This window comes from Hylobates moloch, unplaced genomic scaffold, assembly GCF_009828535.3.
Source record: "Hylobates moloch isolate HMO894 unplaced genomic scaffold, HMol_V3 SCAFFOLD_5, whole genome shotgun sequence".
In the NCBI taxonomy this organism is placed as follows: domain Eukaryota; kingdom Metazoa; phylum Chordata; class Mammalia; order Primates; family Hylobatidae; genus Hylobates; species Hylobates moloch.
In genome coordinates, this window is record NW_026652280.1 from 134,170,294 (window position 1) to 134,187,712 (window position 17,419).

The following is a 17,419-nucleotide window of genomic DNA, read 5'->3' on the forward strand; positions in this document are numbered from 1 at the left end:
ACTCATGATTTGGCTCTTTGTCTATTATTGGTGTATAGGAATGCTTGTGATTTTTGCACATTGATTTTGTATCCTGAGACTTTGCTGAAGCTGCTTATCAGCTTAAGGAGATTTTGGGATGAGATGATGGGGTTTTCTAAATATACAGTCATGTCATCTGCAAACAGAGACAATTTGACTTCCTCTCTTCCTATTTGAATATGCTTCATTGCTTTCTCTTGCCTGATTGCTTTCTCTTGCCTGATTGCCCTGGCCAGAACTTCCAATACTATGTTGAATAGGAGTGGTGAGAGAGGGCATCCTTGTCTTGTGCCGGTCTTCAAAGGAAATGCTTCCAGCTTTTCCCCATTCAGTATGCTGCTGGCTGTGGGTTTGTCATAAATACCTCTTATTATGTTGAGATACGTTCCATCAATACCTAGTTTATTGAGGGTTTTTAGCATGAAAGGCTGTTGAATTTTGTTGAAGGTTTTTGTATCTATTGAGATAATCATGTGGTTTTTGTCATTGGTTCTGTTTATGTGATGGATTATGTTTATTGATTTGCATATGTTGAACCAGCCTTGCATCCCAGGGAAGAAGCCAACTTGATTGTGGTGGATAAGCTTTTTGATGTGCTGCTGGATTTGGTTTGCCAGTATTTTATTGAGGATTTTCGCATCGATGTTCATCAGGGATATTGGCCTAAAATTCTCTTTTTCTGTTGTGTCTCTGCCAGGCTTTGGTATCAGGATGATGTTAGCCTCATAAAATGAGTTAGGGAGGATTCCCTTTTTTTCTATTGATTGGAATAGTTTCAGAAGGAATGGTACCAGCACCTCTTTGTACCTTTCGTAGAATTCCGCTGTGAATCGTCTGGTCCTGGACTTTTTTTGGTTGGTAGCCTATTAATTATTGGCTCAATTTCAGAACCTGTTATTGGTTTCTTCAGAGATTCAACTTCTTCCTGGTTTAGTCTTGGGAGGGTGTATGTGTCGAGGAATTTATCCATTTCTTCTAGATTTTCTAGTTTATTTGTGTAGAGGTGTTTATAGTATTCTCTGATGGTAGTTTGTATTTCTGTGGGATCAGTGGTGATATCCCCTTTATCATTTTTTATTGCATCTATTTGACTCTTCTCTCTTTTCTTCTTTATTAGTCTTGCTAACGGTCTATCAATTTTGTTGATCTTTTCAAAAAACCAGCTCCTGGATTCACTGATTTTTTGAAGGGTTTGTTGAGTCTCTATCTCCTTCAGTTCTGCTCTGATCTTAGTTATTTCTTGCCTTCTGCTAGCTTTTGAATTTGTTTGGTCTTGCTTCTCTAGTTCTTTTCATTGTGATGTTAGGGTGTTGATTTTAGATCTCTCCTGCTTTCACGTGTGGCCATTTAGTGCTATAAATTTCCCTCTACATACTGCTTTGAACATGTCCCAGAGATTCTGGTACATTGTGTCTTTGTTCTCATTGGTTTCAAAGAACATCTTTATTTCTGCCTTCATTTCGTTATTTACCCAGTAGTCATTCAGGAGCAGGTTGTTCAGCTTCCATGTAGTTGTGCGGTTGAGTGAGATTCTTGATCCTGAGTTCTAATTTGATTGCATTGTGGTCTGAGACAGTTTGTTGTGATTTCTCTTCTTTTGCATTTGCTGAGGAGTGCTTTACTTCCAATTATGTGGTCAATTTTGGAATAAGTGTGATGTGGTGCTGACAAGAATGTATATTCTGTTGATTTGGGGTGGAGAGTTCTGTCGATGTCTATTAGGTCTGCTTGGTCCAGAGCTGAGTTCAAGTCCTGGATATCTTTGTTAATTTTCTGTCTCGTTGATCTGTCTAATGTTGACAGTGGGGTGTTAAAGTCCCCCACTAATATTGTGTGGAAGTCTAAATCTCTTTGTAGGTCTCTAAGAACTTGCTTTATGAATCTGGGTGCATATATATTTAGGATAGTTAGCTCTTCTTGTTGAATTGATCCCTTCACCATTATGTAATGACCTTCTTTGTCTCTTTTGATCTTTGTTGGTTTAAAGTCTGTTTTATCAGAGACTAGGATTGCAACCCCTGCTTTTTTCTGCTTTCCATTTGCTTGGTAGATCTTCCTACATCCTTTTATTCTGAGCCTATGTGTGTCTTTGCACATGAGATGGGTCTTCTGAATATAGCACACTGATGGGTCTTGACTCTTTATTCAATTTGCCAGTCTGTGTCTTTTAATTGGGGCATTTAGCCCATTTACATTTAAGGTTAATATTGTTATGTGTGAATTCGATCCTGTCATTATGATGCTAGCTGGTTATTTCATCCATTAATTCATGCAGTTTCTTCATAGTGTTGATGGTCTTTACCATTTGGCATGTTTTTGCAGTGGCTGGTACTGGTTGTTTCTGTCCATTTTTAATGCTTACTTCAGGAGCTGCTGTAAGGCAGGCCTGGTGGTGACAAAATCTCTCAGCAGTTGCTTGTCTGTAAAGGATTTTATTTCTCCTTCACTTATGAAGCTTAGTTTGGCTGGATATGAAATTCTGGGTTGAAAATTCTTTTCTTTAAGAATGTTGAATATTGGCCCCCATTCTCTTCTGGCTTTGTAGGGTTTCTGCCTAGAGGTCCGCTGTTAATCTGATGGGCTTCCCTTTGTGGGTAACCTGACCTTTCTTTCTGGCTGCCCTTAACATTTTTTCCTTCATTTCAACCTTGGTGAATCTGACGATTATATGTCTTGGGGTTGCTCTTCTCGAGGAGTATTTTTGTGGTGTTCTGTGTATTTCCTGAATTTGAATGTTGGCCTGCCTTGCTAGGTTGGGGAAGCTCTCCTGGATAATATCCTGAAGAGTGTTTTCAAACTTGGTTCTGTTCTTCCTGTCACTTTCAGGTACACCAATCAAACATAGATTTGGTCTTTTCACATAGTCCCATATTTCTTGGAGGCTTTGTTCATTTCTTTTCACTCTTTTTTCTCTAATCTTGTCCTTTCGCTTTATTTCATTAATTTGATCTTCAATCACTGATATGCTTTCTTCCGCTTGATCGAATTGGCTATTGAAGCTTGTGTATGCTTCACGAAGTTCCCATATTGTGGTTTTCAGCTCCATCAGGTCATTTAAGCTCTTCTCTACACTGGTTATTCTAGTTGGCCATTTGTCTAACCTTTTTTCAGGATTTTTAGCTTCTTTGCGATGCATTAGAACATGCTCCTTCAGCTCGGAGAAGTTTGTTACTACCCACCTTCGGAAGCCTACTTCTGTCAACTCGTCAAACTCATTCTCTGTCCAGTTTTGTTCCCTTGCTGGCAAGGAGTTGTGTTCCTTTGGAGGAGAAGAGGCGTTCTGGTTTTTGGAATTTTCAGCCTTTCTGCTCTGGTTTCTCCCCATCTTTGTGGTTTTACCTACCTTTGGTCTTTGACGTTGGTGTCCTACGGATGGGGTTTTGGTGTGGATGTCCTTTTTTTTGATGTTGATGCTATTCCTTTCTGTTAGTTTTCCTTCTAATAGACAGGCCCCTTAGCTGTAGGTCTGTTGGAGTTTGCTGGAGGTCCACTCCAGACCCTGTTTGCCTGGGTATCACCAGTGGAGGCTGCAGAACAGCAAATATTGCTGCCTGATCCTTCCTGTGGAAGCTTCGTCCCAGTGGGGCATCTACCTCTATGAGGTGTCTTTCGGCCCCTATTGGGAGATATCTCCCAGTCAGGCTACAGGGGGGTCAGGGACCCACTTGAGGAGGCAGTCTGTCTATTATCGGAGCTTGAACATGGTGCTGGGAGAACCACTGCTCTCTTCAGAGCTGTCATGCAGGGATGTTTAAGTCTGGAGAAGCTGTCTGCTGCCTTTTGTTCAGATATGCCCTGCCCCTCGAGGTGGAATCTAGAGAGATAGTAGGCCTTGCTGAGCTGTGGTGGCTCCGCCCAGTTTGAGCTTCCCTGCTGCTTTGTTTACACTGTGAACATAGAACCACCTACTCAAGCCTCAGCAATGGCGGACACCTCTACCCCACCAAGCTCCAGCGTCCCAGGTTGATCTGAGACTGCTGGTGCTAGCAGTAAGCAAGGCTCTGTGGGCGTGGGACCCACTGAACCAGGCATGGGAGGGGATCTCGTGGTCTGCCAGTTGCGAAGACTGTGGGAAAAGAGCAGTATTTGGGCAGGAGTGTACCCCTCCTCCAGGTATAGTCACTCACGGCTTCCTTTGGCTAGGAAAGGGAAATCCCCCAGCCCCTTGGTGCTTCCCAGGTGAGGCGATGTCCCACCTTGCTTCAGCTCACCCTCTGTGGGCTGCACCCACTGTCCAAACAGTCCCAGTGAGATGAACCAGGTACTTTAGTTAGAAATGCAGAAATCACCCATCTTCTGTGTCCACCCTGCTGGGAGCTGTAGACTGGAGCTGTTCCTATTCGGCCATCTTCAATTTATTTTTATTTTTACTTTTTGTGGAGACAGGGTCTCACTTTGTTGCCCAGGCTGGTCTTGAACTTCTGGGCTCAAGCAGTCCTCCTGCCTCTGCCTCCAAAGTGCTAGAACTAAAGGCCTGAGCCACCATGCCCAGCCCTCTTGAATGTTTTATAGTTTTCGTTATACAAGTCTTGTACTTCTTTTGTTAAATTTATTCCTAAGTATTTAATTCTCTTTGGTGCTATTGTGAACACAATTTTCTTTATTTAATTTTTGGAGTTTTCTGAACAGAAAAACACAATTGATTTTCTGTATATTGATTAGCCTGTGACCTTGCTGAACTTGATTAATTCTGTTACACTATGATTTTTTGTTGTGTTTAGACCCTTACACAATGAAATGAGGTTAAAAAAAAATTGTCAAAGTGGTCCCAGACCAACAACAGGATGACAGTAGCCTTTGCCCATACAGAGATAAAGTTTAGTTTTTGTAGTCCTTTCCCATAGAGATTGTATGGCAGTAGGCAATTCTATGGCCTACTGCCATACAACCTGAACTGAAGTCCAGAAAGTTTAGGTGACTGGGCCACAGAGCTAATTACTGGTGGAGCCAAGAAGAGAAATTATATCCCTACCTCCTTGCCCACTAAGCTCCCCATTCCAGTGGGCTGCTTCTGTTCCTTTTCCATGATTGGGCTTTAGCAGCTGTCATTTCCTCCAGTGTCCAAGAGTATTTTCTTGGCCTTCCAGTAAAGCTCCCTAAGTTGTCTGTGGCCCCCCTCAACTGCTAACTTGCCTACCTGATACACATTTTGAAAAGCAATCTAAATTCTAGAAATTGTCTCTCCTGCAAACAAACTACAGATTCCATTTAAAGCATTTCCTTGAGTCCAGAAAGTTCTGAGATTTTCCTGTTTTGGACTAGACTTCCAAAGGGCTTCATCTTAAATTGTATTTATTGACCTAATTGTTTACTGATCTTTAGAATTTAGAGTTTAGATTGGGAGGTCAAAATCGTAACTTTCTCAATTTTTTTGGCAAACTGATATTACGGCTGGAATCATCCAGAAAAAGTAGAGATCATTATATTTTCTTGAATATTCATTCAAGTTTCAATTTAATACTTAAACATTCATTTTCAAATAAAAATACTATGTCTTGTAGCTAGGAATACAAAAACTTGGTTATCCTTGTTGGAGTAATGATTCTCCTTTACTGGGGAGGTCATCTCTGCAGTTGGGGACTGAAAGGACTAGGAGATAGGAGATTGAAACTTAAAGAGGTAAAGGTCTGTCTTGGAATAAAACTAGTTATCAGTCACCACCAGACCGTCATGGCGGCTAGAATTCCAGAAACGGTGAATAGAAGTTCATCTTCTATTTTGTCTTCATGGAATATATCTGTGAAGCAAAAAAGGATACTTTGAATAAAACATGTATTGGGAGGCCAAGGCAGGCAGATCACAAGGTCAGGAGTTTGAGACCAACCTGGCCAGCATGGTGAAACCCCCATCTCTACTAAAAATACAAAAAAAACCCAAAAAATTTGCCAGGCATGGTGGCATGCACCTGTAGTCCCAGCTACTTGGAAGGCTGAGGCGGAAGAATTGCTTGAACTCGGGCGGCGGAGATTGCAGTGAGCCAAGATCGCACCATTGCACTCCAGCCTGGGTGACAGAGCAAGACGCCATCTCAAAAAAAACCCAAAAAACAAAACAACAAAAAAGCATGTAAAGTATTTTACTAGCTGTTGTAGTCACTGTGTGTCTTGTTAATATTCATTCAATTTCTTCCCCATTATGTATATTCTACCCAACAAGTTTGTGTGGAATAGACTGAGCTTTGTATTCAACTTGAGGGCTAAGTTTTGACTGATCAAGGTCAACTGGAAAAGCCCTTCTCTTTCCTTCATCCCTGGTCAGAATGATTTCATTAGCTCTTTCCCTTATCCTGTGCCGGAATGATTTCGTTAGCTCACAGCATTCCATGAATTGGTTCAGGGCTGTCCTCAATCAGGATGAAGTTCAAGACTCTCACCAAGGCAGTATGGTATGCTATATATAAAACTGGAGCCTACTGAACATTTTTGCCCCTCTGCTAGACACCTTCTAAGATATCCCCCAATGGCTGTTGTCTCCTGGTATTCATGCCCTTGTATAATCCTCTCACCTTGAGTATGGGCTGGACCTAGTGACTAGTTTCTAACTAACAGAATATAGCAAATATATATAGCAAATATAGCAAAAGTGATGGCATGTCACTTCTGAGATTAGTTATTGATACAAAAAGACTGTGGCTTCCATCATGGGTATCCTCTCTCACTGGCTCACTCCGATGGAAGCCACATGCCATGTTGTGAGGTGCACTCTAGAGAGGCCTATGGGCAAGGGATTAGGGGAGGTTTCTAGACAACAGTGAGAAACTAAGACCCTGAGTTCAACAGTCTATGAGGAGCGTGATCCTGCCAACAACCACATGAGTGAGCTTGAAGGAGATCTTCCATTCTAGCCTTCAGGTGACATCATAGCGCTGGCAGATAGCTTAACTGTAACATCAGGAAAGACCCTGAGCCAGAGGCTCCCAGTTCAGTTGCACCTAGATTCCTGACTCACAGAAACTGTGACATAAAAAATGTTTGTTACTTTAAACCACAAACAACTTTTTTTTTGTTTTGGAGAAATTTGTTAGTAACAAAAGTTAACTAATATACCACAATAACAAAAGGTAGTTGGAAATGGATTATTTTTCTGTTATTCACAACTGAAAGCATATTAATATACTAGGTAGTAATCTTGAAAAGGTTACTAGATATTAAAATCTCTAAACTCAAATGAATTTACCATGGCATACCAAAATAATGCAAACAAAAAAACTTCTATCCTTCTACTCACAACCGTCTTCATTTCTCATATGGAAAATTATGTAATAAGGGCCATTCATTCATAATCCTTTATAATACTGACAAACTAATCTGGGCCAAGATTTACCTTTGATTACTTAAGCAAATGAACAATGTAAATAAATAATGAACATAGGGGAACTGTTAAGTCCACTTAAAACATCTACTGTTGAAAGTCCTTAAAACTACTTTAACACCATCTGTTTACATACAAGTTTAAAATATGCTAGTTAAAATGATTTTTAATTGGTATCTATTCATTACAGCAGGTTTAGAAGGACTTCTGGCTAGGCACTGTTTGCTCTCAGTCTGAAATAGAAACCTCTTTTTTTTTTTTTTTTTTTGAGACAGGGTCTTGCTCTGGTGTCCAGGCTGGAGTGCAGTGGTGTGATCATGGCTCACTGCAGCCTCGACCTCCTGGGCTCAAGAAATCCTGCCTCAGCCTCCCGAGTAGCTGGGATTACAGGCAGGTGCCACCTGTAGGCAACCATATCTGACTAATTTTTTTATTTTTTGTAGAGACAGGATCTCTACAAAATTGGGCAACTTTGTTGCCAGACTGGTCTTGAACTCCTGGGCTCAAGTGATCCTCCCACCTTGGCCTCCCAAAGTGCTGGAATTTTGGGCATAAGCTACTGCACCTGGCCAAGAAACCTTTCAAGATGTCGTGGACTGAGGAGTATGAGTGGTTTAAACTCCAACCTCTCCATATTCTTTAAGGGCCTTTGAATGTTACGCTTATACAAACCAACCCAAGCTCACTCCTTCAGTAAAAGCCTTTGCTATATAGTGTCCTCAGAGTAGCAGGATCACTTGAAAAGACCATTGGGTATAAATTGGGGGGCAGTTACAGTGCTAATTTTTTGTTTTTTTTGAGACGGAGTTTTGCACCGTCACCCAGGCTGGAGTGCAGTGGCACAATCTTGGCTCACTGCGACCTCCACCTCCTGAGTTCAAGTGATTCTCCTGCCTCAGCCTCCCGAGTAGCTGGGATTACAGGCACCTGCCACCACACCCAGCTAATTTTTGTATTTTTTAGTAGAGACAGGGTTTCACCATGTTGGCCAGGCTGGTCTCAAAATCCTGACCTCAAGTGATCCGCCTGCCTCAGCCTCCCAAAGTGCTGGGATTACAGGCATTAGCCACTGCATGCCCGGTCTGGTATTCTTTCTTAATCACCAAAATCACCTCTTTCAAATATCCTTCCTGTATATTTAGAGATTTGATTAAAGATTGCTTTATAGGCGGTGGCTCACACTTGTAATCCCAGCATTTTGGGAGGCTAAGGTGGGCAGATCACGAGGTCAAGAGATCGAGACCATCCTGGCCAACATGGTGAAACCCCATGTCTACTAAAAATACAAAAATTAGCTGGGCGTGGTGGTGCGTGCCTGTAGTCCCAGCTACAGGGAGGCCGAGGCAGAAGAATTGCGTGAACTGGGAGGCAGGTGTTGCAGTGAGCTGAGATTGCGCCACTGCATTAAAAAAAAAAAAAAAAAAAAAAAAGATTGTTTTAGAAAAATTCAAATAATAAAAATAAATATTAAATGACAGACATCAAGTATGCTTCTGGGAAAGAGATAGGATTAGAGGCAGAGGTGAAGGGGGAATTTTCCATTTATATTTATGTAATCTGTATTGCTTAATTTTTATTTTACAACATTTTGTATTGCTTTTATAATTTTAAAAAGGTTAAAAAAAGAAAATCTCCCTGAGAGAATCTCATTTGTAGCTTAGGATGAATTTCCTCAATTACAACATTAAATCAGTACCTATCTGAGCATGCACTTTGGGACTGTGTGAAATGGAAGGAATAGATGGAAAGTTATGATTAAGGCATGACAAGGAAGGGAATATTCTGATGGGCAGTTCTGAAAGAGGAAAGGGTTTGGGATAGTAGGAGAGGACTGTGTATCTGGCAACAGGGTTAGGATTCAACAAAGTCAGACTTGTAAATTCACCTGCTTATCTGTACATGAAATGACTAAGGTATTGGCTGGGTAGGGGTGATTTCACTGAAAGGGGCAGTAGGATGAGGATGTTCACAATGGATCACTGCAGTAGCCGGGTTGAAGTAAACTGCTACTTCCTGGGAAGAAACTTATCAGATGGGACATGTGGGATAGCCTACCCTTGAGTATGAAACTGATAATGCGGAGTTTCCTGGACTGCAAAAAACAGAACTGTTGTAGCCTACAAGAGAGGAATTCAACAAATATGGGGCACAAAGTAAGTAGACGGGAAGTGACGGAGGCAGCTGAGAACTAAGGGATATCATGTCCTTCCTTAGCAAACTGAGGGCATCTTGAAGTCTGCACTTGGTTTTTACAATTTCCGATTAAAAGAAAAAAACGAATCCACATAGGCAACAAATGAAGAATAAAAACCCAAATAAAACACAATCCAACTTACCACTCTGGTAAACAGCTGGTTCTAAATATGCTGGTTAAACTTTCAAGGTCTTCATTCTTTAGATGTAATTCTTCAAGCAGGGTGTCTAGAAACCGTGTAAACACCATACCTTCCTGAGAATGTTTCTGAATGCCAAGAATTGGGGTCAGTCTGAAACAACCAAAAATACTAAATGCATATCCATGAAATGATAAGGGCAAAGGGACTCCTATCTTCAACATGGCAGAGAAAATTTTATGAGAATAATAATGTCTCTTTGATTTAACAAAACTCCCAGAGAGAAGGCTTTCCTAACAAAGGCAGAAGAGAAGTCTCAGGAAAAGACTGAAAGATCAAACATTAAGTATGAAAGAAGTACAAAAGCCTAAATCTATGTTTGTTCTTCTTCATGCCAGCAAAAACTACTAAAATTCTGCTCAGAAAATGAACTCTTTCCATTTGGGAAAGGGAGGTTACGAAAAGGAGTTTAGAGCTGAGAATTGTTTTAAAAACATACTTATATTAGATGTTTGGATTATATCACCTACAAAGACAATAGTAAACAAACAAGATTACCTTTTGAATGAAATTTTGTTTTTTTTTTTTGAGGCAGAGTCTCGCTTCTGTTGTCTAGGCTGGAGTGCAGTGGCACAATCTTGGCTCACTGCAACTTCCACCTCCTGGGTTCAAGTGATTCTCCTGCCTCAGCCTCCCGAGTAGTTGGGATTATAGGCGCTCGCCACCACGCCCAGCTAATTTTCGTTTTTTTGGTAGAGATGGGGTTTCACTATGTTGGCCAGGCTGGTCTCTAACTCCTGGCCTCAGGCGATCCACCAGCCTCAGCCTCCCAAAGTGTTAGGATTACAGGCGTGAGCCACCGTGCCTGGTCAACATTTTTATATTTATTTATTTATTTATTTATATTATTATTATTATTTTTAAATTTTTGGGGATAGAGTCTTGCTCTGTCACCCAGGCTGGAATGCAGTGGTGCAATCTCAGCTCACAGCAACCTCCCGGGTTCAAGCAATTCTCCTGCCTCAGCCTCCTGAGTAGCTGGGACTACAGGTGTGTGCCACCACGCCTGGCTAATTTTTGTATTTTTAGTAGAGATGGGGTTTCACCATGTTGGCCAGGCTGGTCTCGAACTCCTGACCTGAAGCAATATACCTGCCTTGGCCTCCCAAAGTGCTAGGATTACAAGCATGAGCCACCACGCTTGGCTAACATTTTTCTTTTTAAAACACTAAATAAATGAATTACGTCTTGTAAGGCACTTCATACCAATTCTGTAAGAAACAATATGCTTTTTTCTCTAATCATTTCCAGTAAGTACTCCTAAAGATTGACTCTGCACAATGGAATTTTAAAAGTAAACTGAAATGTGATCAGTACATGATTTTTAAAAACTGAGCAATATCTATTCTAATTACAAAGATTAAAGACCCTGACTTCTCATAAATATATATATTTTTTTCTCTGGACAGTATGCGTCTCAGAGTTCTTACAAGTTACATTCCTAGAAAGCTTTTTGGGAGAAAAGTCTTTTCTCCCCAAATAGTTTTACGCTTCCCACAAAGCTCTGTCAGATATTTATTTAACCTGGGCATATTTAATAAAAATAAAATAACTCTCAAATTTAAATAAATAAAGCTCAAGAAATCAGAGCAGATCAGTTCCATAGTAGTCAGTGTGGAATGTAAGTGTTTTCTGAGAGGCAGATTTTCTTCCTTGCTTAGCCCATCCTATACGGAAAGTAGAAGTAAAAGGGAAATTTTGTCAGAATTGTCCAAATATGGCCAGGACTTCCAGAGGAGGTGGGAAATTCTCTATATCCCTGAAGTATTTTAGCAAGAACTGGAGATGAGATGACTGCAATAGTCCAATGAAATCCATAGAATTCTAACTGGGAAAATTGCTATTGTGCATTCCTTTACCATCTCTCCTGTATTTCTTTGCAGCTAGGGGATGGAGTACCAAGTTCTCAGACTTCATGAGCTTTGTCTGCACATATTCCCCAAAGGTAGTTCATACTGAGAAATAGGACTACCCAAGTATTCCAATGCCAAGCCCAAGCTGGGTATAGAGGTAAACCTAGAGTTGTGGCCAGCTTTTTTTCTGAGGCATTTTCCTGTAGATAAGGTAGAACCCAGAAGCTAACTCTAGCTTTTCCAATACTTAGGTGATATCAACATTTAAAATATAAGTTGCTACTTCCCCATAATAAGACCAAGAATAAGGGATGGGATAACACTGGCTAAAATAAAACCAAGAAGTCCAAGTCAGGCGGTTCAAATATGCCAACTCCATAGAAACCTAGCTTTTGTTTATATTTAAAGTGGTACTGGCCGGGCGCGATGGCTCATGCCTGTAATCCCAGCACTTTGGGAGGCCTAGGTGGGCGGATCATTTGAGGTCAGGAGTTCAAAACCAGCCTGGCCAACATGGTGAAACCCCATCTCTACTAAAAATAAAAAAATAAAAATAAAATTAGCCTGGTGTGGTGGTGGGCACCTGTAATCACAGCTACCCGGGAGGCTGAGGTAGGAGAATCACTTGAACCCAGGAGGCGGAAGTTGCAGTGAGCAGAGATCACACCACTGCACTCCAGCCTGGGCAACAGAGTGAGACTCCATCTCAAAAACGAATGAATGAATGAATGAATGAATGAATGAATAAATAAAGTGGTACTTATTCGACACATCCAAAACAACTTCTCTGACTTTCAAGGAGATTAGTATTTGCCTTATATGTGAAAATAAGGTTTTCTCAATTCCTTCTCAAAGTGCCATTAGTACTTAACCTAAATGTCCAAACTTAAACCTAAAATTTTAAATAAATGGTGACTACCAGATTTCTCAATCTGTGTGCCTGTATGAAAATAGCAAATGTATTTTCCAGTTTCATCCATGTCCCTACAAAGGACACGAACTCATCATTTTTTATGGCTGCATAGTATTCCATGGTGTATATGTGCCACATTTTCTTAATCCAGTCTATTGTTGTTGGACATTTGGGTTGGTTCCAAGTCTTTGCTATTGTGAATAGTGCCGCAATAAACATACGTGTGCATGTGTCTTTATAGCAGCATGATTTATACTCCTTTGGGTATATACCCAGTAATGGGATGGCGGGACATGGATGAAACTGGAAAACATCATTCTCAGTAAACTATCGCAAGGACAAAAAACCAAACACCGCATGTTCTCACTCATAGGTGGGAATTGAACAGTGAGAACTCATGGACACAGGAAGGGGAACATCACATTCCGGGTACTGTTGTGGGGTGGGGGGTGGGGGGGCGGGGACAGCATTAGGAGATATACCTAATGCTAAATGACGAGCTAATGGGTGCAGGAAATCAACATGGCACATGTATACATATGTAACAAACCTGCACATTGTGCACATGTACCCTAAAACCTAAAGTATAATAATAAAAAAAAAAAATTAAAAAAAAAAAAAAGAATAGCAAATGGAAAGAGTTATTACAGAGAAACAGCTGTAAGAGCTGCCCCTCTATCAACTTCCTTAGTTACAAACTATTTTAGGAATAATAACACTTCTCTAGAGAACTTGTAAGGCTAAAATGATTCTATAAATTACTAAACCCAAAAATTAATAAAATTTCTGTTTATAAAGAAATCCTTGGATTAATGAGAAACTTTAGGTAGGAGGAAACAAACACAAAAGGAGAGCAAGGACATAATCCCACTACATGTTCCTGAGCCTATGGCAAATATTGCTCATCCATCAGGCATTCTTTTCTTAATGAGCTTGGACCTGCTTTGAGAATTCTCAAAATAGACTCTGAACAACCATTTCAACTGTTTAGGGCTGTCTCTTGAGATGAAACCTATTCCCTCCCAGTCTAACTACAAGCCCTAGAGGAACTATGTACACAACCCAATTCTTTTTTTTTTTTTTTTTTTTGAGACAAAGTTTCGCTCTGTCGTTAGGCTGGAGAGCAGTGGCACGATCTTGGCTCACTGCAACCTCCGCCTCCCAGGTTCAAGCAATTCTCCTGCCTCAGCCTCCTGAGTAGCTGGACTACAGGTGTGTGCCAGCACGCCCAGTTGATGTTTGTATTTTTAGTAGAGAAGTGGTTTCATCATGTTGGCCAGGATGGTCTCGATCTCTTGACCTCGTGATCCGCCCTCCTCGGCCTCCCAAAGTGCTGAGATTACAGGTGTGAGCCACCGCGCCAGGCCTACACAACCCAATTCTAATCCTAGCCCTGCCAGGAATGCTTGTATGACTTGGGGCAAGTTGCACCTCAAAGCCTTAGGGTTGATCTATAAAATGGGGTCGATAATACTAAAGTATCTTAAAAGATTATTACAAAATTCAAATGGGATACTGTAGAGGAATAGCTCTTTTTATCAATTATAGTATTGGTTATATTATCAACTAACATTTACCATGTGCTACTTATGAGTACTTACCATGTACTATGTTCTAAACATGAATTATCTCCTTTAAATGTACGGAGATCCTAAGGGATGTAGTTGTCACCTCCATTTAACAGACAAGGAAATAAAGGCATAAAAAATAGAAGTATCTTCCCCAAGGTCACAAAGATCGTAAGTAGCAGGTTGGGGCTTTGAACCTAAACAATTTATCTCAAAAAGCCCAAACTCTTAGCTAATATGCTAGCTTTCATTCTTTGTAGGCTATAAAGTGCTATAAATTTAATTGTTACTTGCTTGACTTATGTGTACTGAGCCCTCAATGAACATGCAGAAGGAATAGAATGATTTAAATTTGCTTTAGAGAACTAGAGGACTACAGATGTAAAAATGGCAAGTAGTTGAGAGGCAGAAGGAAGTGCTGATAGAGAAATCACACAAAGTCTGGTGTCTGGTAGAGACAAGAATATCAACTTGGGGCCTAGAGATTTCTACAGCAAGTCATCAAACAAATAGATAGCAATCCTCAGGCATCTGGAGACAGGATTTCCTGACTATTCTTAACACGTGACCCCTAACTGTTGCTGCATAATTATACTCTTGGAAAGTTTAGTCAGTAAGGAAATAAGATTTCCTTTAATCTTATTTATTCCCTTGTATTTCCCTTTTAATCTTTAACTAAAAAGACTCCTCCCCCACCAGTCCCTAACAGAATATAAATGATTATAGATCTATATAATACAGTTGTCTCTCAGTATCTGTCGGGGATTGGCTCCAGGACCTCCCGTGGAAATCAAATTCTGAGGATGCCCAGGTCCTTGATACAAAATAGCATAGTATTTGCATATAACCTATGCACATCCTCCTGTATACTTTGAATCATTTCTACATTACTTACAACATCTAATACTATGTAAGTGTTATGTAAATAGTTATACTGTATTTTTAAGGGGAAAATGACAAGAAAAAATGTCTGTATGTGTTCAAAGCAGACACAGTTTTTTCTTTCCCTGAATATTTTAATTTTTTTTTTTTTTTTTGAGACAGAGTCTCACTCTGTCACCCAGGGTGGAGTGCAATGGTGCTATCTTGGCTCACTGCAACCTCCGCCTCCTGGGTTCAAGCAGATTTTGGGCCTCTGCCTCCTGAGTAGCTGGGACTACAAGTGAGCGCCACCATGCCCATTTTTTTTTTTTTTTTTTTTTGAGACAGAGTCTCACCCTGTCACCCAGGCTGGGGTGCAGTGGCTCTATCTTGGCTCACTGCATCCTCTGCCTCTTGGGTTCAAGTAATTCTCCTGCCTTAGCCTCCTGAGTAGCTGGGATTATAGGTGTCCGCTACCACACCCAGCTAATTTTTGTATTTTTACTAGAGACGGGTTTTCACCATGTTGGCCAGACTGGTCTTCAACTCCTGACCTCAAATGATCCGCCCGCCTAGGCCTCCCAAAGTGCTGGGATTACAGGCTTGAGCCACTGCACCTGTCCAATTTTTTGTATTTTTAGTAGAGACAGGGTTTCACCACGTTGCCCAGGCTGGTCTTGAACTCCTGAGCTCAGGCAATCCACCTGCTTCAGCCTCCCAAAGTGCTAGTATTACAGGCGTGAGCCACTGCACTGGCCCTTTCCCTGAATATTTCTAATCTGTGGTTCGCTGAATCCACAGTTGCAGAACCCCTGTGTACAAAGAACTAACTGTATTAGCTTTCTAAGAGTTATAAGTTGAGAAATTATTTTTGGAATTAGGCGATGTATAAATGAATAAATACTGTAATAGTTCCTGTGTATTTCTAAATATTAATCCAGTGGACTACTTTTGGAGTCATGTAAAGTTTGTATTATTTTTAAGATGCTGAACCCTGAAAATCTGATGTATAATATAATTTTATGAATGATTCATTCAAGAGTATTATGATTTGCTTTTATTTCCAAAGTAATTTACATTCAAAATTGAATAAGGTCTATATATAATCTTTATGTTTTCAAGATTCATTTAACATGCTTTATTACTTAATAGCACAGATTCCTTGCCCCATCTACTTTATTTTTATTTATTAAATTTTATTTTATTTCAGTGGTTTTGGGGGAGCAGGTGGTTTTTGCTTACATAGATAAGATCTTTAGAGGTGATTTCTGAGATTCTGGTGCACCCGTCACCTGAGCAGTATACACCGTATCCAATGTGCAGTTTTTTTAATCCCTCACTCCCTCTCACCCATCAACTTTATGTTTTATTACTTAATAGCAATTAACTACCTGCATGCTTTTCCAGTCTGCTGCTTACTGGGCATTTTCTGAATTCCATGTTATCTCTGTAGCAAGAGGCTCTGTCTCTCCTTGCATAGATGAATCAGAAGCGAGATTATAACATTTTATCCGCCTACTATGGTTTTGATCAACTATAAGAATTGGTTGTAGCTATTGCCAAAGATGCTACTAACTATTGGGATTCTTTTTAGGGCACATACTACCCTAATGATAGGTGTCATTGGAGTAACTCGAGTTTAGGACCTATCTGATGTAGAGGTCCAAGCACTGAGCTTGGAGATAAGGTTCTATTTAGAGTGTGCTTTTGTTAGTAGTAACCATGGAAGAGGACTTTGTAAACCACAAAGCACCTAGCAGCGCAGTCCCTATATATGCATAGAACCAGGCCCAATGAAAAATGAACAGACTTAATACCAGAACTGTTCTTTTCATGGTCAATAATGACCTCCTAACTTCCACTTCTGAAAGTCTCTTCTGTGTTCTCTTCCTAGTTAACTGCAGTATTGGATGTTTCTGATCACTTCCTCCCTTCCTAGAATTCTCCTCCTCTTAGTCATGGTTTTTCTCCTACCCCTGATTCTTTATAATCTCTCTTGTTGGCTTCTCAATGTAATAGAATAGGTCAATGGACAACCTATGGTCCACAGGCCAAATTGGGCTTTCCATTTATTTCAAATATAGCCATAACCATTTATTTACATATTCCATAGTTGCTTTCCTGCTACAACAGCAGAATCAAGTAGTTGCAACTGTAGTGCCAGCAAAGACAAACATATTTATGATCTAGTCCTTTACCAAAGTTTGCCAACCCCTGTGCTATTATATACAGCTTTAATTATTATTTTTTGAGACCGAGTTTCGCTCTTGTCACCCCGACTGGAGTGCAATGGTGCTATCTCTGCTCACTGCAACCTCCGCCTCCTGGGTTCAAGCAGTTCTTTAGCCTGAGTCCCGAGTAGCTGGGATTACAGGTGCGCCACCATCACGCCTGGCTACTTTTTTTTTTGTTGTTGGCCAGGCTGCTCTTGAACTCCTGACCTCAGGTGATCCACCCGCCCTGGCCTCCCAAAGTGCTAAGATTACAGGTGTAAGCCAC

The 17,419-nt window shown here is 40.6% G+C and overlaps 1 protein-coding gene across 2 annotated transcripts in view; it reads right to left on the bottom strand.

Moving 5' to 3' along the window:
* The window catches only part of RPAP2 (RNA polymerase II associated protein 2), a 138,828-nt gene that overhangs the window by 46,296 nt on the left and 75,113 nt on the right, over positions 1-17,419 (bottom strand). Inside the window, exons 12-13 of one of the 2 annotated variants that reach the window (XM_032155359.2) lie at positions 9,669-9,818; positions 4,632-5,758 (exon numbers count right to left, since the gene is read on the bottom strand). In XM_032155359.2, the coding sequence (XP_032011250.1) occupies position 5,758; positions 9,669-9,818 (151 nt within the window). In that variant the 3' untranslated portion in view covers positions 4,632-5,757. Of the gene's footprint in view, positions 1-4,631; positions 5,759-9,668; positions 9,819-17,419 lie in introns of those variants that run through there. The other variant, XM_058439575.1, reaches the window with a different exon arrangement.